This window comes from Somniosus microcephalus, chromosome 9 (genome assembly GCF_052327205.1).
Source record: "Somniosus microcephalus isolate GS21.2 chromosome 9, FLI_Smic_1.0, whole genome shotgun sequence".
NCBI lineage: Eukaryota > Metazoa > Chordata > Chondrichthyes > Squaliformes > Somniosidae > Somniosus > Somniosus microcephalus.
In genome coordinates, this window is record NC_140995.1 from 168,016,887 (window position 1) to 168,042,926 (window position 26,040).

The 26,040-nt window shown below is 45.7% G+C and overlaps 1 protein-coding gene across 1 annotated transcript in view; it reads left to right on the top strand.

Annotated features, from left to right (window-relative positions):
• The window catches only part of tfap2d (transcription factor AP-2 delta (activating enhancer binding protein 2 delta)), a 117,868-nt gene that overhangs the window by 46,491 nt on the left and 45,337 nt on the right, over nucleotides 1–26,040 (top strand). Inside the window, exon 5 of the mRNA XM_085997490.1 lies at nucleotides 15,265–15,406. Coding sequence (XP_085853616.1) covers nucleotides 15,265–15,406 — 142 coding nt within the window. The remainder of the gene's footprint in view (nucleotides 1–15,264; nucleotides 15,407–26,040) is intronic.

Consider the following 26,040-nt stretch of genomic DNA (forward strand, 5'->3'; position numbering starts at 1 on the left):
GCACATGTTACTCATTCTTCTCAGCCTCCCTCCCAGGCCTGTCCCAAGTGCTTCAGTACTGCTTCCATGAGGATAAATCTCATGCACCAACTCTACTATGCAATTTCCCTCTCATTGAGATCCACTCCCAGTGCTCCAACTCTGTTTTCATCAATCCTTGCAGTAGTTTTAGGAACAGTCCATTTCCTACCACTCTCCATGGCTAAATATGTATACAAGAAAAACAAGTGTAAGCTAAATAACATTCTGGATAATGGATAATAGGCCAATTAGAATGGGCATAAAATGGAAAACAAACCATTCAAACTTACAAGGGAAAAGATAGAGAACTCTGTGAGGAATATAGGAACCTGCAAAAGCATGTAAAAATCAACATTAAAAGTACACAAAAGGTCTTATGGATAAGTATAACTAAAGATGTTGGCTCCGAATTTCAGCTCCAAAATTATCATGATGAGAATGGAAATTTGGACAGTACCCAGTTATATCATGTTACCACCCCTTTTTCCACCTGTCAAAATTTATGCTGCAACTGGGGTAATTGCAAAATACCCTGGCCCACATATGGGCAGGATGTATTACAATGACATGCAAATAAGGGAAGTATGTCATACAACATATTGCCTGTCATTTGTGCCATAGCAATGCTGGATGAAGGGACATCAGTACAATCCCTGGCATCCAGCATTTCTAAGGGTCTTGGCAGGATTTAAAACTGAAAAAGGCTAGTTTTGCCCTGTAAATGTTCCCTGGTACCATTGGGGCTCACTTATGCTGTGGCAAGTTACCTTTGCTCCCCACCCACCTAAATCAAGCATTCCAGTGGCATCTTAAAGGGTACTAGTGCCCACCCAAGGTATTTAAATGCCCTGATAACAGAAAATGGCTGGGCTCAAGGGCACAAATGGATGGGCAGAATTCTTGCCTTGCTGCACTTCTGGAGCAGGAACACAGAAAATTCAGTACAGTTAAGCACAATATCCAGTAGCAGAATAGTCATTGTCTACTTACAGAGAATGTTAAAACTTTCAAGAATAAAAATAACAGTGAAATTAAGGGAGATAAGATAGTTGAAATAGTGAATGAATATTTGCTAGCAGTATTAACTACAGGTCATACTAACTTGCTTTCCAATTTTTGACATACATCTAGTATCCTAGAGGATTTTGAAATCAGTGTACTGGAGCAAAAATATTTAAGTGGTTTACAACACAGTTGGTTGATGTGGTGGGAGAGTTAGGGTACCAGAAATTGGTAGCTTTGACAGGCTAAATAGTCTTTTCTTAACCTGACTTTTCTTAAATTCTCATTATCTTCCAAAGAAATCTGAAATATACATTAAAACTTACCTGAGATCTTCTGCCGTACTGAGTCCACTGAATATTCACCATCATCACAAGCAATCTCCTGCTTTACTCTGCAAGTGGCCAGTCTGTGATTAATTAATGGTGACATAATTGAGTTAAGTCATGCAAAAGGCAATTTCCTCCTACAAACACACCAAAAAACAAACATTTATTCCTGTTTCCACTTACTAAAAAGAACAGGCCGGCTGTTTCCCACTCTGAAATGGCCCCACCCTATCTGATCTCAAAAGCCTAACTGGGGCAAGTCTGATTAATACTTAAAAGGGAGGTGTTATAAATCTCATCATTCATCAAGAAACTACTCATGAAATAATGCTGGACGGCCAGCTGGTGGCGCCGTCCAAGGAGTATAAATACCCGGGCGTCAGCCCCAGCCTTCCAGGGACATTTAGTAAGACAAGGAACTAGTGAAGTACAACTAGACCTCCATGTTCTGAAACAAGTTGATTAAAGCCTTGCTTTATGCTCAAACCAAGTGCGTAGTGAGTTTTATTACGTCAGGAGGCTTCCTGGGAGTGGCAGGTACTGTAGGTTTTTGAGGACTGAGTGGAACAGTGGGTAAGTACACTTTCATTTCACTTCTGGGTTCAAATCCAAGGACAGGATGAAAGCCTTCTCTCTCTACTGGCTGTAAAAGTACTCTATAAAATGAGTTTGGGCACTATGGGAAAATATGGGTCCTTGACAAAAAAACCTCTCCCACAGATTTTGCTGTTTTCAATCCTTAAGCTTCCAGCTGCCTCAGGACTTCTGGGCTCCCTCCAGTTGTTTAAAGTTTTCAGTTGACACTAAATGACAAGTGTGCAAACTCCAATATTACAGTAATAAATATTTCCTCTGTCAGAAATAGCTTTATTATTGTGTTATTAATATCATAAAACTAAAATATACTATTTTTAGCAATTTTAAATTAAAAAGTTAAAAAACTTAGGGGGCGATTTTAACCTTATACGTTCTCTAAAACCAAGCAGGCAAGCAGTTAAAATCACCAGTGATAGTCACCGGCTGAAATCTCACACCAATCCCACATCTACCAATTTTAACCTGTTTTTCTAAGCAAGAGGGACATCTGCCAGAAACCAGTAGGGTCCTACTTTAAATATGTAGGTGACGTCATTAAGGCCCAACTACTATTTTAACTGTGGGGCTGAGTAGGGATGGGGTTATGGTGTAAATAAAAACAGAAAATGCTGGGAATACTCAGTAAAGAGAGAAACAGAGTTAACGGCCATGATTTTATCGGCACTGAGAAGGTGGGTTTGGAGGCGGGTCAAAGGTTAAAATCATTTTGATTGATGGCGGGTTGCGATCCCGCCGTCAACCCGCCTCCAAACAATTTTCCCAAGTATCGGGTCCCCGATTTGCGCATGGACCCGACACAGGATTAAAACCAATTACCTGCCTATTAACAGGTAGTTGATAGTAGTTGAAAGGCTATTTTTTAATTTTGCCGCTTCTGCCTTGGGTTTCCTGATGTCCGGACACCACGCCAGGTAAGTGTGGCATGTTGTGAGTCTGCTGTAATGTTTCTGGATTGATGACAGCTGCAGAAGTGGTGTGAAGGATCCAATGTTGCACATGGTGAGTCTCAGAGGAAAGAAAATGTTGGGAAATTCATTTTTAATGCATTTACACATCTCTTTAGGTTACAAGTTTTGAAATCCACGTCCAGTGGCACCTCATTGGGAGAACCTCATTCACCAGTGACAGATCGCTTCTGTCACCTCACCTGCAGCTGCCATCTATTACAGCCTATGGAGGGAGTCATTGGAGAGCCTGGGTCACCTTTGTACAGTGATTGTCAGTGCTTTCAGCATCTCAATGCTGTCAAACACTGAGAAATCAGCTGTCAAAAAAAAAATTGTGCATGGTCCCTTTAAGAAAAAGGGCGGGCTTAACAAGATCAATCAACGCAAAATCACGTCTGTGGGCCAGATGCAGTTGGGGGTAGACTGGAAGCCGGAAACCACCTGACCCGCACCCAACTCGCCTGCAATGAAAAAATCGTGGCCAACGTTTCAGGTTGATGACACTTCATCAGAACTGGGAAAAGTTAGAGATGTAACAGATATTTAAGCAAGTGTAGGGGCAGGGAAAGGGGGGTGGAGCGGAGGAAAGAACAAAAGGGACGGTCTGTGATAGGGTGGAAGGCAGGAGAGATTAAAAGACAAAAGGGAGATGGTGCAAGACAAAAGGAGATGGTAATGGGACAAGTTAAGAAACAAAAGACAACTCTAGATGAGGTGTAAATGACACTGGCAGAATCATCAACAGCTGCCATGTGAGAGAAAGAAAGAGGAAAAAAAGAAGGGTCCGAGGTTATAGTCTGAATTTGTTGAACTCTATGTTAAGAACAGAAGGCTGTAAAGTGCCTCATCAAAAGATGAAGTGCTCTTCCTCGAGCTTATTTTGAGCTTTGTTGGAACAGTGTAAGAGGCTGAGGATGGAGAGGTCAGAGTGGGAGTCAGAGTGGAGAATTAGTGATAGGCGACCGGAAGCTTGGAGTTATGCTTACGGACTGAATGGAGGTGTTCTGCAAAGCGGTCACCCAATCTGCATTTGGTCTCCCCAATGTAGAGGAGACCAGATCGTGAGCAGCGAATACAGTGTACACTAAATTGCAAGAAGTACAAGTAAATCGCTGTTTCACCTGGAAGGAGTGTTTGGGGCCCTGGACAGTTTCTGTTTTTATTTCAGATTTCCAGCATTCCTAGTGTTTTGCTTTTGTATTAGGTGTTATGGCTTTCCCGTCAGGTCCAAATAACAGGAAGAGGATTTGGAGCTGTTCCTTTGATCCCCGGCAGTGGCCTCCTGCTGCCCGAAATTGCACTCCCACTTGCCGGTCAGCTGCCACTTCCTGCCAATTTTGGGTGGGAAACTGGCCGGGGCATGCAGATGAGGACTGGGAGTTAAAATTTCTTTACGCTGCTGAGGTCAGGACTGTTTCCTACCAGTCTCGACTCCGCTTTTAATTCTGTTCTGCTTCCTTTCACTTTTTCCTCAATTTTCCCTTTTCCCTAATCAGTTTTTCTCCCATACTTATTATTTTAACTTTCCTTTTACATTATTTATTATTAAGCACCCCATTCTATTTTTTTTTAAATTTAAATAAATCTCCTACCTGTTTCTCTGCTTTCTGCATCCTCCTATTTTGGAAGCAGTTTTGATCGATACTAATTTAAATCACCCCTGGATTAGTTAAAAACTGGCTCCAAAGAATGATTCTAAGCCAGTCAAGGGACTAAATGCTGTAGTTTGACTTGGTCTCATCCTTGGGGCAACAAGATTAAACCATTTTGCTAAAATCGGACTGAAATTCAGACATTTACTTCAGGCTGAGTAACTTGTAGGATAATATGTCAATACTGGAGGCAGCTGAGTATTACCAGTTACCAAGCTGAATGATCTTGTTGCACTTCAGGATTGTTTTTAGCATTTTAATTTCAGGACCACTATGATGGGGAGGAGTAATTGTTGCCGCTGGAGCATCGTAATATACTGCCAGCTCCGCATCATTCTCAGGTCAGGTGAAGCAGAACTCTGTCCATGTGTACTTTCATACACGCCCAGAGCTTCAGTCTCAGGGGTAGACCTTTGACTTACACTGAATAATATCAACATCTACAGAGAAAAATCTAAGAATGGGTTGACGTCAATGGAAATAAAAATCAGGAAAAATGTAAAGCCGGGCTGCCGACTCGCTATCAACCGTTTGACACTATCGCACAAAATCAACAGCTACCCTCAGGGTCTAAATCCCAGTTAAATTTTAATGTTAGAGGAGAGCTCACAGGGCAGTCAGTTTCTTTGCTTACATTAAAAAGTTTAGTTCTCCCAAAGGCTCAGTGGCTTTAAGCTCCGAGTAACTGAGTTGCATAGAACAGGAAGATCCCAAATTCAATATCTGGTCTGTTCTGAGTTAATTGCTTTCTAGCCAGGGTGGTGGTCGGGTGTTACAATTAAACACAGTGCTCCAGGATAAAGAGTTCCTGCTCCTGACTGCTATCCAATGATCCCTCCTGAAGTAAATATGTGGCCGTTGGATAAGGACAAAATTGGGTTTGGCTTTGATGTCCCCACTGTTATATAGCTCGCACCAAAAATATGGTTACTTGGATGAGACAACAAAGAGTGACCATAGAATCTTAGAAAACACAAGGCGATCAATCAGCCCATCCTACCTGCTGAAAGACCTATTCCATTCCTCCACCCTTTCTACGTAGTTCCATTCCGCTGCCCTTTCCAAATGCCTTTTTCTCATGACATTATTTAGAAGAAGAGCAGGGAAATCTCCCCGATATCCCGGCCAATATTTATCCCTCAACCAACATCACTAAAACAGATTTTCTGGTCATTATCTCATTGCTGTTTGTGGAACCTTGCTGTGCACCAATTGGCTGCCATGCTTCCTACATTACCACAGTGACTAAACTTCAAAAGTACTTTGTTGGGTGCTTTGGGGCTTCCTGAGGCCGTGGAAGGTGCTATCATCATAATGCTAAATGCAAGTTGTTTCCTTCTTTCTTTTTCTTTTTTTTAAAGTATTTAACCACTTCCCTTTTAAAAGCTATTATGGATTCTGCTTTCACCATTGTTTCTTGATAAGACATTCTACATCCTATAAAACCTGCTGCATAAATAAAATTCTCCTAACTGCTCCCAATGTCATAGAGTCACAGGCGGTGATTTTGCCAATGGGGCCGTTTTGGAGGCGGGACTGCTGCTTGTCGGGTTTTAGTCCCGCCTTCATCGACGTCCGGCCAACCCATGCTATTTTCCCTTGATTGACCTTGTTAAACCTGCCCAGCGGGCTTAGCAGGCCAATTAAGGGAAAGTCAGTGACAGAGAATGTCTACGTATGACGTTTCATCTGTCAAAAATTTTTGACAGATGAATTGTCAGTGTTTGACAGCTTTGAGAAGCTGTCAAACACTGACATTCTCTGTTACTTGATGAGTTTATGTACTCAAGACTCATCAAACCTATTTTCTGAGCAGAAATCAGATGGCTGTTGCATCGGAGAATACAACAGCCATTCTGTCATCTCTGCCACGGAGATGCCGGAGCCTCTGGATCTCCAACGATTGAAGCCTGCAGGAAGAAACAAAGGTAATGAAACTTTTTCTAAGACTTTTCACACACCTCACATATTTACCTCTCCACACTTTCACCCATCACTCACCTCCACAGTGGACTTTTCGAACCTTCTGACCCCCGCAGACCCACTGCTCGCCTCGCTGACCCTGGCGGGGTTTTCCGACGTCGGGAAGCCTGCACTTGTGTTAGAAAAATGGGGATAATGCTCTTAACTCTCTGTTAACTACCTGTTAACAGTCAGTTAAGTGGCTGTAATCCCCTTCCTGCCTCGAGGAGACGGGTCCCAGCGCGAGTCGGGGACCCGCCTCCTGGGAAGATGGCACGGAGGCGGTTGGGGGTGGGTTTGGTACCCGCTCTCAGTTTCTGCCATTTCCTGGCAGTCCCGCCTCCATACCCGCCTCTCCAGGGCTGGCAAAATCGCCCCATAGTCATTACGGCACAGAAGGAGGCCATTCGGCCCATCGAGAAGGGGAGTTCGTCCAGTGCCCTGACCAACATTTGTCCCTTAACCAACACCACCAGAAACAGATTATCTGTAGAACAATATAGTCAGTCCCATTGCCCTGCTATAACCCTGTAGCCCTGCAAGTTTATTTCCCTCAACTGCCTATCCAATTTCCTTTCTAAATCATTGATCGTCTCTGTAGTGTATGTGCTTTAAGTCAGAACTACTTTTTACAGCTCCTGTATACTGTAGTACCGGCAGTAACCACACCGGTATATAAGCTGTGCGCATGCCTCTGTACTCCAGTCTAGAGATGGCCCTCCTCCAGTAAAGACCGATTGTTTGTTTATGTACAGCATCCGTGTAATTCTTTATCCACTGAACCACGGATCCAACAGTGGCGACGAGTGTTGATGCGAATCTACCTGCAACATTAAACAAAAAACAAAAAAAACAAAAATAGTCGTGTCCAGGAACACGGGCGTCGACTGCGAGCAACCGCCTAGCAGTCAGGCAGAGATCCAACTTCGCTGGGGAGGCTGTGGAGAGCCGGGCTTGGTTCCCCAGCCACAACGAGCAGTAAGAGACTGATGACAGGTCCAGAGCAGACCCTTCCCGAGCAGCGGCGGCTGGAGCCGACCGACGGCAGAGAGAGAGAGCCAGGCAGCGTCGACGGGGTAAGAAAGAGGGTGAAGAGAGCAGGGCGCAGCCGGGGATTGATCACCGAGCGGCATCGAGGAAAAATACTGCAAACCGGAGAGGGAGAGGGTAAGAAACAGCCGGGTTCTAGACTGAGCGGCGTCGACAAATATCAAGAGAAGAACGCGCAGAGCACAGCCAGGGATCACGGGCTGATCAGGGTCCGCGGGGCGAAGCAAGGGGAGACGCCACTGAGCCACGGAGAAGTAGGGAGAGCGCGGGAGGTGCCATTGAGCCGCGGAGAAGAAGGAAGAGCGCGGGAGACGCCATTTTGTGAAGCCACAGCGGAGAAGATGGGCGAGCGCGGGAAGGAAGGAAAGCGCGGGAGACGCCATTTTGTGCCAGCGGAGAAGAAGGGGAAGCGCGGGAGGTGCCATTGGGGATAGTTAACGCACAACCAAGGATGCCGAAGAGTGGCAGTATCTCTACGTTCAACAATGAAGTTGAAGATTGGGCGACATATGTGGAACGTATTGAGGTGTACTGCAGGGCGAATGAAGTGCCAGATGCTAATAAAGCACTGGTTCTGTTAAATTCCATGGGTGCAAAAACTTATGGGTTACTGCAAAATCAAATAACCCCAGAGAAGCTGGTAAACAAGGATTTTGGAAGCATAGTAGAAATCCTACAGGACCACTTAAGCCCACACCGCTGCTGATAGCAGAATGATTTAAGTTCCATAAAAGGAACCAACACAAAGACGAAAGCAATGCTGAGTACTTAACGGAACTGCGCAAGCTATCGAAATACTGCCAGTTTGGAGCGGGACTAGCAAACACGTTAAGGGACAAGTTTGTGTGTGGGCTACAAAGTGAAGGAACCCAGAAATGGCTTCTATCAGAAAAGGACCTTACGCTGGACAAAGCTTTCAATATGGCAGTATCACACGAAGCAGCCGCAAGGGGCGCTGCAGAGATACAACGGAGACCGCAAGAATACGGCACCAACGAAATGACCTATGGAACAGGGAAGTGCTATCGCTGCGGCAGAACAACACATGACCAGAAAGATTGTTGGTTCAAGGACCAAGTGTGCAGACAGTGTGGGAAAGCAGGACACATAGCAAGAGTCTGCAGGTCTGGGAAGAAAACCAACAGTAAGAAATCTCCACAGGAGAAGTACAAAAAGGTACACCAGGTGATGGACAGTGGTTCAGACGAACAGAAAAGTGACACAGACTCCGGAAGCAAGGAGCTGGGTTGTCTGAAACTACATAATGTAACCGAAATAGAGGATCACCAGACTATCTGGGTTACACTCAAGATAGACGGAGTCCAAGTGGAAATGGAATTGGACACAGGGTCAGCTCTAACAGTCATAAATCAGAGACTACAAGCGGCTATTTTCACACGTACCCTTGAAAGCTACAGAGATTGTCTTGAAGACGTATACGGGGCAAAAAGTCTACCCCAAAGGAAAAATAAGGGTGAAAGTGACATATAAAGGTCAGGAAATACCTAAAATGGATATATATGTATTGCCAAATGGAGGACCACCACTGCTAGGACGTGAGTGGATCCGGAAGATACATTTAGATTGGCATTCCATACAGGCACTGAAGGAGGATGCCAAAAAGGATGACGACGTCACACCTGGACGACTGTCAAAAATGCTAACTGACGCAAAAGAAGTGTTCCAGGAGGGACTAGGAACACTAAAAGGAATAACAGGAACAATTAAAATAGAGGATAATGCAAGCCCAAAGTTTCTGAAGGCCAGACCAGTGCCTTATGCGATCAGACCAGCGGTTGAAGCAGAGCTGGAAGTGTTGGAGCGTTCAGGAGTACTGTCCAAAGTGGACTGGAGCGAGTGGGCTATGCCCATCGTCCCTGTAATGAAGAGGTCGTTGAGTAATACGCCTGGGGAACCAAAGAAGGTCCGCATCTGTGGGGATTTTAAGGTGACAGTGAACCCAGTCCTTCACACGGTGCAATATCAGCTTCCACGAATTGAGGATATTTTTGCCTCGCTATCTGGTGGTAAACGCTTCGCCAAAATTGATCTAGCCCAGGCGTACTTGCAAATGGAGGTAGAAGAAGCTTTGAAACATTACCTTACGATCAACACCCATAAAGGTCTCTATCAATACAACTGGCTGGTGTTTGGAGTAGCCTCGGCTCCGGCTATCTGGCAAAGGGCGATGGATCAGGTCCTGCAAGGGATTCCAGGGACCCAGTGTTATTTGGACGACATCTTGGTCACGGGCGAAAATGACGGTGATCACCTCGCTAACTTGGAGAAGGTGCTCGCCAGATTAAAGGAATATGGGCTACGAGCTAATCGCCACAAGTGCGAGTTTTTCCAGAAACAGATCTCGTATTGCGGCCACGTCATTGATGAAGATGGGTTACATAAGTCCCCTGACAAGATTGAGGCAGTAGTCAAGGCTCCAGCACCGGAAAATGTGTCACAACTGAGGTCGTTCCTCGGGCTGGTAAACTATTACCACAAGTTCTTACCAAATTTGTCTACGGTACTACACCCGCTGAACACCCTACTGCAAACAGGGGTACCATGGGAGTGGGATGACGAACGTAGATGAGCTTTCCAGAAGTGTAAAGAATTGATCACATCAAAAGAGGTGTTGGCCCATTTCAACCCAGCACTACCAATTTGTTTGGCATGTGATGCATCACCCTACGGCATTGGAGCGGTGCTGTCGCACAAATTCCCAGACGGGTTGGAGAGGCCAGTGGCCTTTGCGTCTCGGTCACTAACCTCAGCCGAGCGCAACTACGCCCAGATTGACAGGGAGGCCCTCAGCCTAGTATGGGGAGTAAAAAAATTCAACCATTATCTGCATGGGCAGAAGTTCACCTTGCTGACTGACCACCAACCACTTGTCTCCATCTTTAATCCTAAGAAGGGCGTGCCAGTAATGACTGCACAGCAGTTACAAAGATGGTCTCTGTTTCTAGGGGTGAATCAATATGAAATAGAATATAAAGGCACGAAACAGCATGGGAACGCTGATGGGCTATCGCACCTGCCACTGCCTACGGTGGAGGAAGCACCAGCAGTGGACCCTATCGAGATATTTTATTTGTCGATAATTGAACGATTGCCAGTAACAAACGCGGATATAGAGAAGGAGACCCGCAATGATCCGATGCTGTCATGGGTATATGAATTGACGGTGAGTGGATGGCCAACACATGGCGACTCACTGTTGCCAGCATTCTCATCCAGTAGAGAACAGCTGTCAGTATGCCAGGGGACAGTGATGTGTGGATTCAGAGTGGTGATTGCACCCAAGTTAAGGGAGAGAGTGCTAAAGGAGCTACATGAAGGTCATCTGGGGGGAGTGAAAATGAAAAGCCTTGCTAGGGCTTATCTGTGGTGGCCGGGAATCGATCAACAAATCGAAGACCTAACTAAGAGCTGCTTAGGATGCCAGAAGGTCCAAAATGCACCACCACATGCCCCTCTACACCCATGGGAGTGGCCCTCCTCTCCATGGCAACGGGCGCATATTGATTTCGCTGGTCCATTCACGGACTCAATGTTCTTAATAGCAGTGGATGCTCATTCAAAGTGGCCTGAGGTGATAAAGATGTCTTCAACCACTACAGAGAAAACGATTGCAGTCCTACGGGCCATATTTGCCAGAAACGGTTTGCCAGAGCAGATCTGCTCTGATAATGGACCACAGTTTGTGTCCGACGAGTTCCAAAAATTCATGAAAAGGAATGGGGTAAGGCATTACACATCCGCCCCGTATCATCCAGCCACCAATGGATTGGCTGAGAGGTTCGTACAAACCTTTAAGAAGGCGATAAAGGCCATGTGCGATGAGGAAATTCCACTACAGCATAAGATGGACAATTTCTTATTAGCCTACCGAAACGCGACACATGCAGTTACCAACCAGACCCCGGCCATGATGTTCTTTAACCGAAGGTTGAGATCTCGTCTGGACTTGCTCAGACCAAATGTGCGAAGAAATGTTGAGGACAAACAATTCCAGCACATCAACGAGAAGCCGACAAGGAGCTTCAATGTAGGGCAACCAGTCTTGGCCCGTGACTATCGAACAGAGAAGTGGCAACCTGGAACGATATCTACAAGGCAGTGGCCATTAATGTACACAGTGGATGTCGGGGAGAACATTGTGAGACACCACGTCGATCAGATCTTAGCGTCACAGGAAGGCGTCAACCCCATGTCTCGAGTACCTGGGGATGAACCCGACATACCGGTAGCATCTACTTCAGACCCAGTAGCAGTGGAACCCGATGAACTACCCGATGAAAAGGGGTCAGAATCGCCTCTGCACCAAGAACAAGAACCTCTGGAAAGGCGCTATCCCGAAAGGGTCAGGAAGCCGCCCCAAAGAATGAATCTATAAATGGACTTTTTGTTATTGAATGTACATGTAAAAATGTAATTGTTATTTGAATATTAAGGGGGTATTAATCTAAAAAGGGAGGAATTGTAGTGTATGTGCTTTAAGTCAGAACTACTTTTTACAGCTCCTGTATACTGTAGTACCGGCAGTAACCACTCCGGTATATAAGCTGTGCGCATGCCTCTGTACTCCAGTCTAGAGATGACCCTCCTCCAGTAAAGACCGGTTGTTTGTTTATGCACAGCATCCGTGTAATTCTTTATCCACTGAACCACGGATCCAACAGTCTCTGCTTCCACCAACCTCGTTGGCAGCGAGTTCCAGGAATGTCTTTCTTTGTTCGTTGTTCTCTAGAGTCAGCTTGGTTCAGTGGTAGCATTCTCACCTCTGCGTCAGAAGGTTGTGGGTTTAAGCTCCAATCCCACAATCCAGGCTGACAGTTCAATGCAGTGCTGTGTGGAAGTTGCATTGTGGGAGATGCCTTCATTCAGATGAGACATTAAATCAGACCCTCAGGATGTAAAAGATTCCATGTCACTATTTGAAGAGAAGGGGAGTTTGTCCAGTGTCCTGACCAACATTTGTCCCTTAACCAACACTACCAGAAACAGATTACCTGGTCAATTATCTAATCGTTGATTGTGGGACCTTACTGTGTGCAAATTTGCAGCTGTGTTTGCCTACACACAAAACAGTGACTACATTTCAAAAGTAATTCATTGGCTGCAAAACGCTTCAGGGTGCCCTGAGGATGTGAAAGGGGTTATATAAATGCAAGTTCTTTTTCTTTCTTTTGGTGATAATTTTTAAGTCCTCTAGCTGCTGATTCATCAACCAACACTGTCAAACTTTACTCTAACAAGAAATCAACAGTTTTCGGAGGGGAGGGGGTGGAGCGGGTTGGGAAGGGAGAAAATGAGAAAGAAAAGTGGAGGAAAAGATTAAAATGTTCAAAAGGCCACCTGAAGACTTTATAACAATTGCTCGAGACCAATTGCACTTAGTGTGAAGCTTAGGTGATGCAAGTTACCTCCTCAAGTGGCCATGCAGCTCTTGTTAAATCTGATGTATCCTCAGTATAGCAATTTCATAAGAACATAAGAAATAGGAGCAGGAGTAGGCCATTCGGCCCTTCAAGCCTGCTTCGCCATTCAATGAGATCATGGCTGATCTTCTGCCTCAACTCCATTCACCAGCCCTATCGCCATATCCCTTGATGCCCTTACTAGTCAGAAATCTATCGCCTTCTGTTTTGAATATACCCAATGACTGAGCCTCCACAGCTTTCTGGGGTAGAGAATTCCAAAGATTCACCACCCTCTGTGTGAAGAAATTTCTTCTCATCTCAGTCCTGAATGGCCTACACTTTATCCTGAGGCTGTGGCCCCTGGTTCTAGACTCCCCAGCCAAGGGAAACATTCTCCCAGCATCCACCCTATCAAGCCCTGTAATAATTTTGTATGCTTCAATGAGATCCCCTCTCATTCTTCTGAATTCAAGAGAATACAGGCCTAGTTTACTCAATCTCTTCTCATACGACAGTCCCGCCATCCCAGGAATCAATCTCATGAACCTTCGTTGCACTCCATCTATGGCAAGTATATCCTTCCTTAGGTAAGGAGACCAACATTGTACACAGTACTCCAGGTGTGGTCTCACCAAGGCCTTATATAATTGGAGTAAGATTTCTTTACTCCTGTACTCAAATCCTCTTGTAATGAAGGCCAGCATACCATTTGCCTTCCTAATGGCTTGCTGCACCTGCACATTCACTTTCAGTGACTCATGTACAAGGACACCCAGGTCCCTTTGAGCATCTGCATTCCCCAATCTTTCACCATTTAGGAAACACTCTGCCTTTCTGTTTTTTCTACCAAAGTGGATAACTTCACATTTATCCACATTATATTCCATCTGTCATGTTCTCGCCCACTCACTGAGCCCGTCGAGATCCCCTTGAAGCCTTTTCACAGCCTCTTCGCAACTGACTGCCACCTAGCTTTGTGTCATCAGCAAATTTGGAAATGTTACATTTAGTCCCCTCATCCAAATCATTGATATAGATTGTGAATAGCTGGGGCCCAAGCACCAATCCTTGTGGTACCCCACTAGTCACAGCCTGCCATCCTGGAAAAGACCCGTTTATCCCTACTCTTTGTTTTCTGTCTGTTAACCAATTCTCAATGTGATTTCATGATCACTGTACATCCATAAAAGAAACCTGCAGTCTAACTGGATCTCAAGTTATTGACACATTTTGCTAACATTCAGTGAAATTATTCTTGTGTTTTTTTTAATGTTTTAACGTTCTCAAGTATATTACCCCCAATTCCATGTGCCCTAATTTTGTTCACCAACCTCTTCTGTGGGACCTTATCGAAGGCCTTCTGAAAATCCAAATACACCACATCTACTCTTGCTTTCCATCTGTGTGATTTCATGATCACTGTACATCCATAAAAAAAACCTGCAGTCTAACTGGATCTCAAGTTATTGACTCATTTTGCTAACATTCAGTGAAATTATTCTTGTGTTTTTATAAATGTTTTAACGTTCTTTGCTGCCTCCTTACTGCTGATACTGATGTTTTTCTTGGGTTTTTTCAGTGCAGGTTCATCTGTAATAATCTATCTCTTTATGGGATTTGTATCGCTTTAGGTTCCACCACTGCTGCCACACCTTCTTCTTCGACCTGCAGAATAGGCTAGTCTGCCCTGCAGAATTCTCCATGACTGTTGTCAATTCAGCGCCATGAACAGACAACAGGGAGGTGCATTTCTGCAGAGGGTGTGGGGCTTTTGTACATTCCCCCTCCCTCCTGCCCTTCCTTAAAAGATGAAGCACCATGCCACCACAAAGTGTGCCATCTAGTGGCCTGACTGAAGCAAGCACAGCATACCAAGTGACGGAACTAGACTTCGAATATTAGTCATGCCTGGTAGGCGAAATCAATGTTGTGAATTTGCCAAGTATTTCAGCTGAGTATAGAGGCTACCTATTAATCAGAGGATTATGGAACAATGTACAATGGGATTTATATTCATACAGAGCCATGTAGTAACCACACAGTGGAATGTGTATCCATGCGCACTACAATATAGTTGTGAATGTTTCCACTATCATTAGATGCTCAAGTTGGGAGCCATTTTATTTATTTACCACTCGAGGTCTTGTAACAGTGCCTAATTCAGCACTTTTATCACATGAAAATGAATGTTCTAGTCAACAACCACAGTTAATACAGTTCCAACATTCTCCAAATACTTTTGCCTTTTAGAGTTAAAAGTAATTTCTCTTCTCCCCATAAGGCGAGGCCCTCCACTTGGCCCGGGATTTTGGCTATACGTGTGAGACAGAGTTTCCTGCCAAAGCAGTGGGGGAGCAACTAGCCCGACAGCATCTTGAGCCCAAAGAACAGATGCCAAGGAAAAAGATGATTCTAGCAACAAAGTATGTAATCTGCGTTACTCTGTTATTCTGTTGATATGTCTCATTGTTTCCCCCCACCCCCCCACCCCCCGCATTTCTCTATCTCTTTTAAACTGGTGACTCTTGGTTCCATTAGTATTTGCAACTCTCCATTACCTTCATGTGTGAGCCTAAATGGTGTGTGTTTCAGGCTATTTAACATTGGGGGCATCACAGTCGAGCCTAACGTTGTCTTAATCTGATACCTAGGGGGTTAAATTCAGAGTGCCCGCATATTCCGCCACGCATAATGGTGAGGCCCGTGGAGCCCCGATATTGGGTCTCGGACCTCATAATTATGAAGACAGCACTGTGGGAGGAAGCAGCATCAGGTAAGTGGATTGGGGGCACGGAATTGATGTCAGGGATAAAGATTGGGGGTTCTGGTTGTTGAGGCCAAAGTGGGAGATTGAGGGACGCACAGGACCAGGAGTGGCGGTGATTGTGGTAAGTACTTACCATTTTTTTTTAAAGTTGCTTTTCCCTGAGGCAGCCTTCAGGTCAAACCAAAGTTGCAGCAGGGACCTGAAGCAGGCGTTAGGCCCCTTATTTGCATTTTCAGCTGGCCGAACGCCTGCTTCAGGCATGGGTAAAGGATGTCTCTTGTTTGTCCTTACCCAATATGGCGGGCGGTGCACTTCTGGTCGGAAGCGTACGCACACTTCCTGCCCACCATTTTAGGGCGCTTAGGAGGCCATGTAGCACCTGAAAAATGGGTGCTACTTGACCCAATATACCCTATACTTTCCAGGAGGGGCATTGATTAGCAATTATGTGTGGCTGATATTCCCCACTTCCTAATCCAGGGATACTAAAGCTAATCATAGCTGTCCAGCTTCTGTTGTGGCTGAAGTCAACAAACTCAACACAGGCCAGATATTGAACCTGGGACCTTCTGGCCTTAATGGCTCAGTACCACACCAGAAGGTGCGATTGTCCATCAGTGTAACCCCCAAGTATTTATTTCTGAAGGACATATCTTCTTCTTAGGCAGTCCCTCGGAGCCGAGGATGACTTGCTTCCATATTAAAAATGAGTTTGTAGGTGACTGATTAGTCCAATGCGGGACCTACAGTCTCTGTCACAGGTGGGGCAGACGGTGGTTGAAGGGGCGGGTGGGTGGGGTGCTTGGGTTGATGTATATTGATATATATCGAAGGACATATATTGATATATTAACTCCCCAAGTTTCATTTTATTATATTAATTTGAGAAACAAAGAGCAGTTTTTGTTGCAGTATATCTGACTTTATCAAAACAGCTTAAATTTTAAACTCCTGATAGAGTAAGTCATGCAGTATAATGTACCCAGGATTCCTCCATATTAAGGTCCTAAACATGTGAATCAGGCTCTGACAAGCCTACCGGAAAATGATGTCAATTGACAATATAAACAGTATAATAAATTCTTTTTATCTAAACTCCCCCTGTAAATTTTTTTTAATGGATTTGGTAGGTCCAGAAATATCATGGTGGGGCTAGAAATTGATGTTGAGCCAGTGCTGTTTGTCAGTGTGTTTGCATCATGACATGATTCTGCATCACGATGCATGTGTGCTGCCCCGCTGCATAGCTCAGTGCACTGAGCAGGCCATAGGGGAAGTTGGCTGCTCTGGCAACAGAACACAAGATCCTGAGAAATGGTGAGGGTAATTTTAACCTATGCTGCCCAGTGGGAACAGGCTGACTTTGAGCCAGACGCCCATTTTACACACCGCTCGATTTTACTCTCCGCATAAAATCGAGCAGGTGCAAAACAGGCGCTCGACCCGAAACCGTCCCATTCTCACCGGGTGGGTTACCTGAAAATTAACCCCGTTGCTAGTCATTCTATGAGGTTCAGACAATTTAGGGATCATTTTAACTTGCCTCGCTCAGCGGGAAACTGACCCGAGTGGGTTTCTAACCCACACCGGTCGGACGGGTGAAGTTAAAATTTTCCCTATTATTTTCAGGAGTGCTGCAGTTGACAGACCATACGGTGACAGTCAAAGGCATTTACATTGAGTAAAAGGGCTTCCTGCAACTTTATGTTGTGTGGGCCACAGAGGCTGATAAAGAGAAAAGAAAACATGAAATAAGATAAAGAGAAATATCTCATGATGGTGCAGCTCCTTTAATTCCTTTAATCAATTTACTGAATGTTTCTCACATACTTTGTTGAAGGATTAGACAAACCTGTTTTACCCCTGAAGGAATTACCACACACAGCAGTCATCAACTGCCGCATGCCTCAGAATATAACTAACCACATGCTTTGAAATCAGACTGATCCATTTTAACTGACTTTGTTTTTGCCCTATTGTCATGGTGCTAATGTTAATGGAGCAAATGACTGTTGTTTAGCAAAATAACAATTAATAAAATTGTGGGAATCCACAGTCTTGAAATACGATTACTTCAATTCTGTGTAAAATAATAGAGCTGAGTGTCAGGAATAAACTTGAGGATTATTTGTACAACAATAACCTAATAAATAGCAGAGAGCGTGGCTTCAGAAGCAGAGGATACTACCTGACCAACCTCTTCAAAGTTTCTGAGGAAATGATATGCCAAGTGGAAAACCCTACAACACAGTGTACCTGGATTTCCAAAAGGCATTTGGCAAAGTTCCATATGGAAGGATATAAGAACATAAGAAATAGGAGCAGGAGTAGGCCATTTGGCCCTTCGAGCTTGCTCCACCATTCAATAAGATCATGGTTGATCTACCTCAACTCCACTTTCCTGCCCTATCCCCATATCCCTTGCTTCCCTTAATATCCAAAAATCTATTTGTCTTGAATATACTCAACGACTGAGCGTCCACAGCCCTCTGGGGTAGAGAATTCCAAAGAGTCACCACCCTCGAGTGAAGGAATTTCTCCTCATCTCAATCCTAAATGGCCGACCCCTTATTCTGAGACTGTGACCCCTGGTTCTCGACTCCCCAGCCAGGGGAAACATCCTCTCTGCTTCTACCCTGTCAAGCCCTGTAAGGATTTTGTGTGTTTCAATTAGATCACCTCTCATTCTTCTAAACTCTAGAGAGTATAGGCCCAATTTACTCAATCTCTCCTCAAAGGACAATCCCCCGATCCCAGGAATCAGTCTGGTGAACCTTTGTTGCACGCCCTCTATGCAAGTATATCCTTCCTTAAGTAAGGAGACCAAAACTGTACACAATACTCCAGGTGTGGTCTCACCAGGGCCCTATGTAATTGCAGTAAGATGTCTTTCCTTTTTCTTCTTGGCAGTCCCTTGGAACCGAGGATGACTTGCTTCTACATTAAAAATGAGCTCGCAGGTGACTGATGAGTCCAATGCGGGACCTACAGTCTCTGTCACAGGTGGGGCAGACGGTGGTTGAAGGGGTGGGATGGTGGGGTGCTTGGGTTGACGTGTGCTCCTTGCGCTTGGCTTCCGCTTGCTCCCGGCAAAGAGATTCGAGGTGTTCGACGCCTTCCCGGATGCCTCTCCTCCACTTTGTGCGGTCTTGGGCCAGGGATTCCCAGGTGTCGGTGGGGATGTTACACTTTTTCAAGGAGGCTTTGAGGGTGTCCTTGAAGCGTTTCCTCTGCCCACCTGGGGCTCTCTTGCCGTGCCAGAGCTCCGAGTAGAGCACTTGTTTTGGGAGTCTTGTATCGGGCATGCGGACAATGTGACCCGTCCATCGGAGCTGATCGAGCGTGGTTAAAGCTTCGATGCTGGGGATGTTGGCCTGAGCAAGAACACTGATGTTGGTGTGCCTATCCTGCCAATGGATTTGCAGGATCTTGCGGAGGCAGCGTTGGTGGTACCTCTCCAGTGCTTTGAGGTGCCTGCTGTACATGGTCCATGCCTCTGAGGCATACAGCAGGGCGGGTATCACTGCTGCTCTGTAGACCATGAACTTAGTGCCGGGTTTGAGGTCCTTTACTCTTATATTCAATTCCTCTTGTAATAAAGGCCAACATACCATTTGCTTTCCTAATTGCTTGCTGTCCCTTCATGTTAACTTTCAGTGATTCATGTATAAGGACACCCAGGTCCCTCTGAACACCAACATTTCCCAATCTCTCACCATTTAAAAAATACTCTGCTTTTCTATTTTTCCTGCCAAAGTGGATAACTTCACATTTCTCCATCGCATATTCCATTTGCCATGTTCTTGCCCACTCACTTAGCTTGTCTATATCCCCTTCAAGCCTCTTTGCATCGTCCTCACAACTTACATTCCCACTCAGCTTTGTATCATCAGCAAACTTGGATATACAGGTAGACTATCCTTTATCCGAAAACCTCGGGACCAGCCGAGTTTCGGATAAAGGAGAATTTCGGATTTCGGAAGGTGGGTCGGCGGGGGTCCGCGGGGGGTTCGGCGGGGATCCGCGGGGGGTCGTGCGCACGACTTACGCTGACGCTCAGCGTAAGTCAGTCGGGGTCGGGGCCGGCGGGGTACGCGGGGGGGTCGGCGGTTGTCGGGGCCGGCGGGGTCCGCGGGGGGGTCGGCGGTTGTCGGGGCTGCCGGGGTCGGCGGTTGTCGGGGCCGGCGGGGGGGATCGGCGGTTGTCGGGGCCGGCGGGGTCCGCGGGGGGGTCGGCGGCTGGCGGGGTCGGCGGTTGTCGGGGCCGGCGGGGTCCGCGGGCGGATCGGCGGTTGTCGGGGCTGGCGGGGTCGGCGGTTGTCGGGGCCGGCGGGGTCGGCGGGGGGGATCAGCGGTTGTCGGGGCCGGCGGGGTCCGCGGGGGGTGTCGGCGGTTGTCGGGGCTGGCGGGGTCAGCGGTTGTCGGGGCCGGCGGGGTCCGCGGGGGGGTCGGCGGTTGTCGGGGCTGGCGGGGTCCGCGGGGGGGTCGGCGGTTGTCGGGGCTGGCGGGGTCGGCGGTTGTCGGGGCCGGCGGGGTCCGCGGGGGGGTCGGCGGGGGGTCGTGCGCATGACTTACCCTTTATCCGAACTTCCGAAACCGGAACCCTCTAAAAACCGAAGGTTTTTTCGTTCGTACGCACGATTTACGCTGAACGAAAAAACCTTCGGTTTTTAGAGGGTTTCGGTTTTCGGAAGTCCGGATAAAGGGTAGTCTACCTGTATTACATTTGGTCCCCTCATCCAAATCATTGATATAGATTGTGAATAGCTGAGGCCCAAGCACCTTGCGGTACCCCACTTGTTACAGCCTGCCAACCAGAAAATGACACGTTTATTCCTATTCTCCGTTTTCTGTCCATTAACCAATCCTCAATCCATTCTAGTATATTACCCCTAATCCCATGAGCCCTAATTTTGTTCAATAACCTCTTGTGTGACACCTTATCGAATGCCTTCTGAAAGTCCAAATACACCACATCCACTGGTTCCCCCTTATCTATCCTGCTAGTTACAACCTCAAAAAACTCCAACAGATTCATCAAACATGATTTCTGTTTCATAACTCTGTGTTGACTCTGCCCAATCCTATTATTATTTTCTAAGTGCCCTGTTACCTCGTCCTTAATAATAGATTCTAGCATTTTCCCTACTACTGATGTCAGGCTAACTGGTCTGCAGTTCCCCATTTTCTCTTTCCCTCCTTTCTTAAATAGTGGGGTTACATTTGCTGCCCTCTGATCCACGGGAACCATTCTAGAATCTATGGAATTTTGGAAAATGAGAACCAATGCATCCACTATCTCTACAGCAACCCTAGGATGTAGGCCATCAGGTCCAGGGGATTTATCAGTTTTCAGTCCCAATAATTTCTCCAATACTATTTCTTTACTAATACTAATTTCTTTCAGTTCCTCAATCTTGATAGACCCTTGATTCTCCACTATTTCCGGAAAGTTTTTTACGTCATCTTCCATGAAGATAGACACAAAGGGCTAGAAATTCGGCTCTTTTGCACCTGTCGTTAGTGCCTCTGGGGGGAGGTGTGGCCGCGACCTGCGCCGCCATTTTCTTTTTTTGGCTGACCTCCAGGTCAGCCCTCCGTGGTGGGCTGTGGCATGGTCCTGGCCGCCATCGTGCAGCCCAGCACTGCGTCTCGGTGCCGGGCTGTGGCGGTGGCACAATGCCACCCTGGTGGCCTAGTGTGGGCCATTGGAGGCCCTGCAGAGTACATAATGGCCCTCCCCTTTAACTGAAGGGAGGGGCATTGAAATGAGGAGCACTGCCGATCTCACCCCAACATCACCTCCGTTACCACCCCAACAGGAAGTGGAGCACCAAGATTGCGCTCCATTTCCTGTGCAGGGTGGTAAGCCGAAATTAGCGGCTGGGGTGGTACTTCCGCACTGGGCGCTAAATGTCCAGCCTTAACTTGGTTACCGTCCCCAAACGGGGCGTAACCGAATTTTGCACCCAAAGTATTTGTTTAATTACTCTGCCACTTCCTTATTCCCAATTATAATTTCTCCTGTCTCAGCCTGTAATGGACCTACATTTACTTTGGCTAATCTTTTCCTTTTTACATACCTACAGAAGATTTTACAGTCTGTTTTTATGTCTCTCGCTAATTTACTCTCATATTCTATTTTCCCTTTCTTAATCAATTTCTTGGTCCTCATTTGCTGAATTCTAGAATCCTCCCAATCCTCAGGCTTACTATTCTTTTTGGAAACACTATAAGCCTCTTCCTTTGATGCAATACTATCTTTAACTTCTCTTGTTAGCCACAGTTGGACCACTTTTCCTGTGGGGCATTTGTGCCTTAAAGGAATGTATATTTGTTGTAAATTATATATTCATTCTTTAAATGCTAGCCATTACTTGTCTACCATCATATCTTTTAATGTAGTTTCCTAATCTACCTTAGCCAACTCGCCTCTCATACCTACATAGTTTGCTTTGTTTAGAATTAAGACCCTAGTTTCGGATTTAACGAAATCACTTTCAAACTCAATATAAAATTCTATCATATTATAGTCACTCTTTCCTAAAGGCCCCTTTACTACAAGGTTATTAATTAACCCTTTCTCGTTGCACAATACTAGATCTAAAATAGTCTGTTTGCTAGTTGGTTCCTCAACATACTGATCTAGGAAACTATCTTGCATACATTTCATGAATTCGTCCTCCACACTATTACTGCATATTTGGTTTGCCCAGTCTATATGTAGATTAAAGTCCCCATAATTATTGTATTAACCTTGTTACATGCGCCTCTAATTTCCTGATTTATACTCTGCCCTACATTACAACTACTGTTTGGGGGCCTATAAACAACTCCCACCAATGTTTTCTGTCCTTTGCTGTTTCTTAGCTCTGCCCAAACTGATTCTACTTCTTGATTTTCGGAGCTAAGATCTTTTCTCTCTACTGTCTTTATCCCATCCTTTACCATCAGGGCTACCCCTCCTCCTTTTCCATTTTGCCTATCTCTTCTAAAAGTTAAGTATCCTGGAATATTTAGATTCCAACATTGGTCACATTGCAACCACATACCACATCTCTGTAATGGCTATTAGATCAAACCTATTCATTTCTATCTGTGCTATTAATTCATCTATTTTGTTACGAATGCTTCGCGCATTCAGATATAGTGCCTTTAGCTTTGACTTATTTCTAATTTTCCCTGATGTCACCTTAGTCACTGATGCCTTATTACCTTTGTTACTCTCTCTGTCTCTTCCTGACCCACTGTGCTTATTTTTACCCCAAGTCTACTCTGCTCTAGAGCCTTGACATTTCTCTCGCTGCTTTTAAATTTACTCTTTCCTGAATCCTCCCACTCCCCCTTCATTAGTTCAAAGCCCTGTCTACTGCTATAGTTATTCGGTTCGCCAGGGCACTGGTCCCAGCCCAGTTTAAGTGGAGCCCGTCCCAACGGAACAGCTCCCTCTTTCCCCAGTACTGGTGCCAGTGCCCCATGAACTGAAACCCCTTCCTCCCACACCACTCCTTTGAGCCACACATTTAAACCTCTAATCTGTTTGTCCCTATGCCAATTTGCGTGTGGCTCAGGTAACAATCCAGAGATTATTACCTTTTCAGGTTCTGCTTTTTAATTTGGATCCTAGCTCCTCAAACTCCTCCAGCAGAACCTCATTCCTAGTTCTACCTATGTCATTGGTTCCTACATGGACCACAACAACTGGATCCTCCCCTTCCCACTTCAAGTTCTCCACCAGTCACGAGGAGATGTCTTTAACCCTGGCACCGGGCAGGCAACACAGCCTTTGGAACTCTTGGTTGCAGCTGCAGTATCTATCCCCCTGACTATACTGTCCCCTATCACTACTACATTCACTTTCACTCCCCCAACTTGAAAGGCCTCCTATACCATGGTGCCATGGTCAGCTTGCTCATCCATCCTGCAGGCTTTTCCCTCATCCACATAGGCAGCAAGAACCTCATACCTGTTGGACAAGGGCAAAGGCTGAGGCTCCTCCAGCACTGCACTGGTGTCCCCTTACCTGCCTGAGTTACAGCCACACCCTCCTGTCCCTGACCACTAACCTAACCTCAGGGGTATGACTGCCTCCTGGATCAAAGTGTCTAGTAATTCTCCCCATCCCTGATGCCCCTCAATGCCTGCACCTCAGACTCCAGCTCAAAAACTCTGAGCAGAAGTTCCTCAAGATGCAGGCACTTACTGCAAACGTGGTTGTCCGGGATCACAGTGCTCTCCACAAATTCCCACATGCTGCAGTTAGGGCACACCACCTGCACTGCCATCCCTATATGACCTTGTTTTATTTAATTAAATGTAATTAAATTTGTAATTAGTAACTTAGTTTACAGTGTAGTTTCTTGACTACTTACTTGATCTAGATTAAGTTAAGGGTACTGAAATTATATATCTACCTGTAATATAAAGCGCTACAAGTAGTGTAGGCAAAAAGCAACAACTCCTTCCCCCTCTTCTCCGAATTCCCACTCTTTCCAAATTCCCAAATAAAACACTCTGTTTAAAAAGAAAAACTTTCATTTATATAGCGCCTTTCACGACCACCAGGTATCTCAAAGCTCTTTACAGCCAATTAAGTACTTTTGAAGTGGAGTCATTGTTGTAATGTGGTAGCCAATTTGCACACAGCAAGGTCCCACAAGCAGCAATGTGATAATGACCAGATAATCTGTTTTTGTTATGTTGGTTGAGGGATAACTATTGGCCAGGACACCAGGGATAATAGTGCCATGAGATCTTTTACTTCTACTTGAAAGGTCAGTCAGGGCCTCAGTTTAATGCTTCATCTGACATTTAGCACCTCCAACAGTGCAGCACTCCCTCAGCACTGCATTGGAGTGTCTGGAGTGGGACGTGAACCCACAACCTTCTGACTCAGAAGCGAGTGTGCTATCAACTGACCCACAGCTGACACTGTTAAGATACGGTTTAAGCTCAAAGGCTGTGGGCATCCAGGGTAAATTTTGGGAAAGAATAAGAAATTGACTGATGGGAAGAAAATAATAGGTACTCGTTAGACGGGTTATGTCGGAGTAAGGGGAAGTATTGGCTGGAATGCTTCAGAGCTCAGTATTGGGGCCATTACTGTTACTAATTTACATCAGTGACATGGATTCAGGAACTCAATGCAAAATAGTATCATTTGCAGCTGATACCAAAGTAGAAAGGAGAGCGGAGTTGGGGGAGAAAGTCCAGAAATTGCAGAATTCCAGTTCGCTTCGCAAGAGGGTGTAGTGCGGCGGCCTGTAGTGGAAGATCAGGTGGTCCTTGCCTGGCCAAGGGCTGTAGCGTAAGCGGTAGGGAGGGAATCTCAGAAGGGTCTCGTAGGAGGGAAGTTGGGGGTGAGAGGGTGGTGGTGGCAGCAATTTTGGGGAAGGAGAGGCTGCGACTTTCCTTGTGGCGCTCCGAAGAGCACCTCCCTGCTCCTCCTGGCCCCACAAAGAATATGTTTTCACTTACGTGGAGGCCAGAAACACAAATGACTCTGGGGGATCCGTAGTCTTTCTGTTAAAAGGAAATGGCATAGCATGAACACATGGAATTGTAAATACATGTTGTTCTTAGAACAGTGAACAACACTATAGGGGTCATTTTTAACTGGGTGGTAACCAGGCAGGGCAGATTGGCACCCCGTTGTAGAACCCGCTCGATTTTCATCCCATTGAAATCGCTCCACCAGATTACCACAAAGGCGATGAAGTTGAAAACTCTCCCCTATGGTTCATGGTGAGTACAATATTGAATCTGATGAAAATAAAAATCATTGCTAGAGCAAAAATATGCGATTATCATTGTAGAAATCAAAGACATTGTCATATCCACAAATGTCAGTGTCCCGCAGACCCTGTACAACCTTTCACCCTATGACCTCTATGATGACGTTCTTGTAAAGTCCGCGCCTCAATAATACACGGACTTCGGGAGAACAGTTTAACAGGTACTTTACTGAACAGGAGGCAACGTCAGACTGAAATACAGAAGCCTAATTGTAGTGTATGTACCTTTAAGAGGAACTATGTTTTTTTGAAGCCCCTGTGTACTGTAGTACCGGTAGTGACCACTCGGGTATATAAGCCTGTATAGCGTCTTGTATAGTTAGTTCACCTCCAGACTTTGTTCAGTAAACACTTGTTAAATCAACTCCTGCATTCCGTGTCTCCATTAACACACGGATTCAACAGTGGCGACGAGTTAGAAACAAACTTACCTGCAATTCGGCAGCACCTCAAGGAGATCGATTCCTCAGACGAAGGTAGAAGAAAAAAAAAAGAAA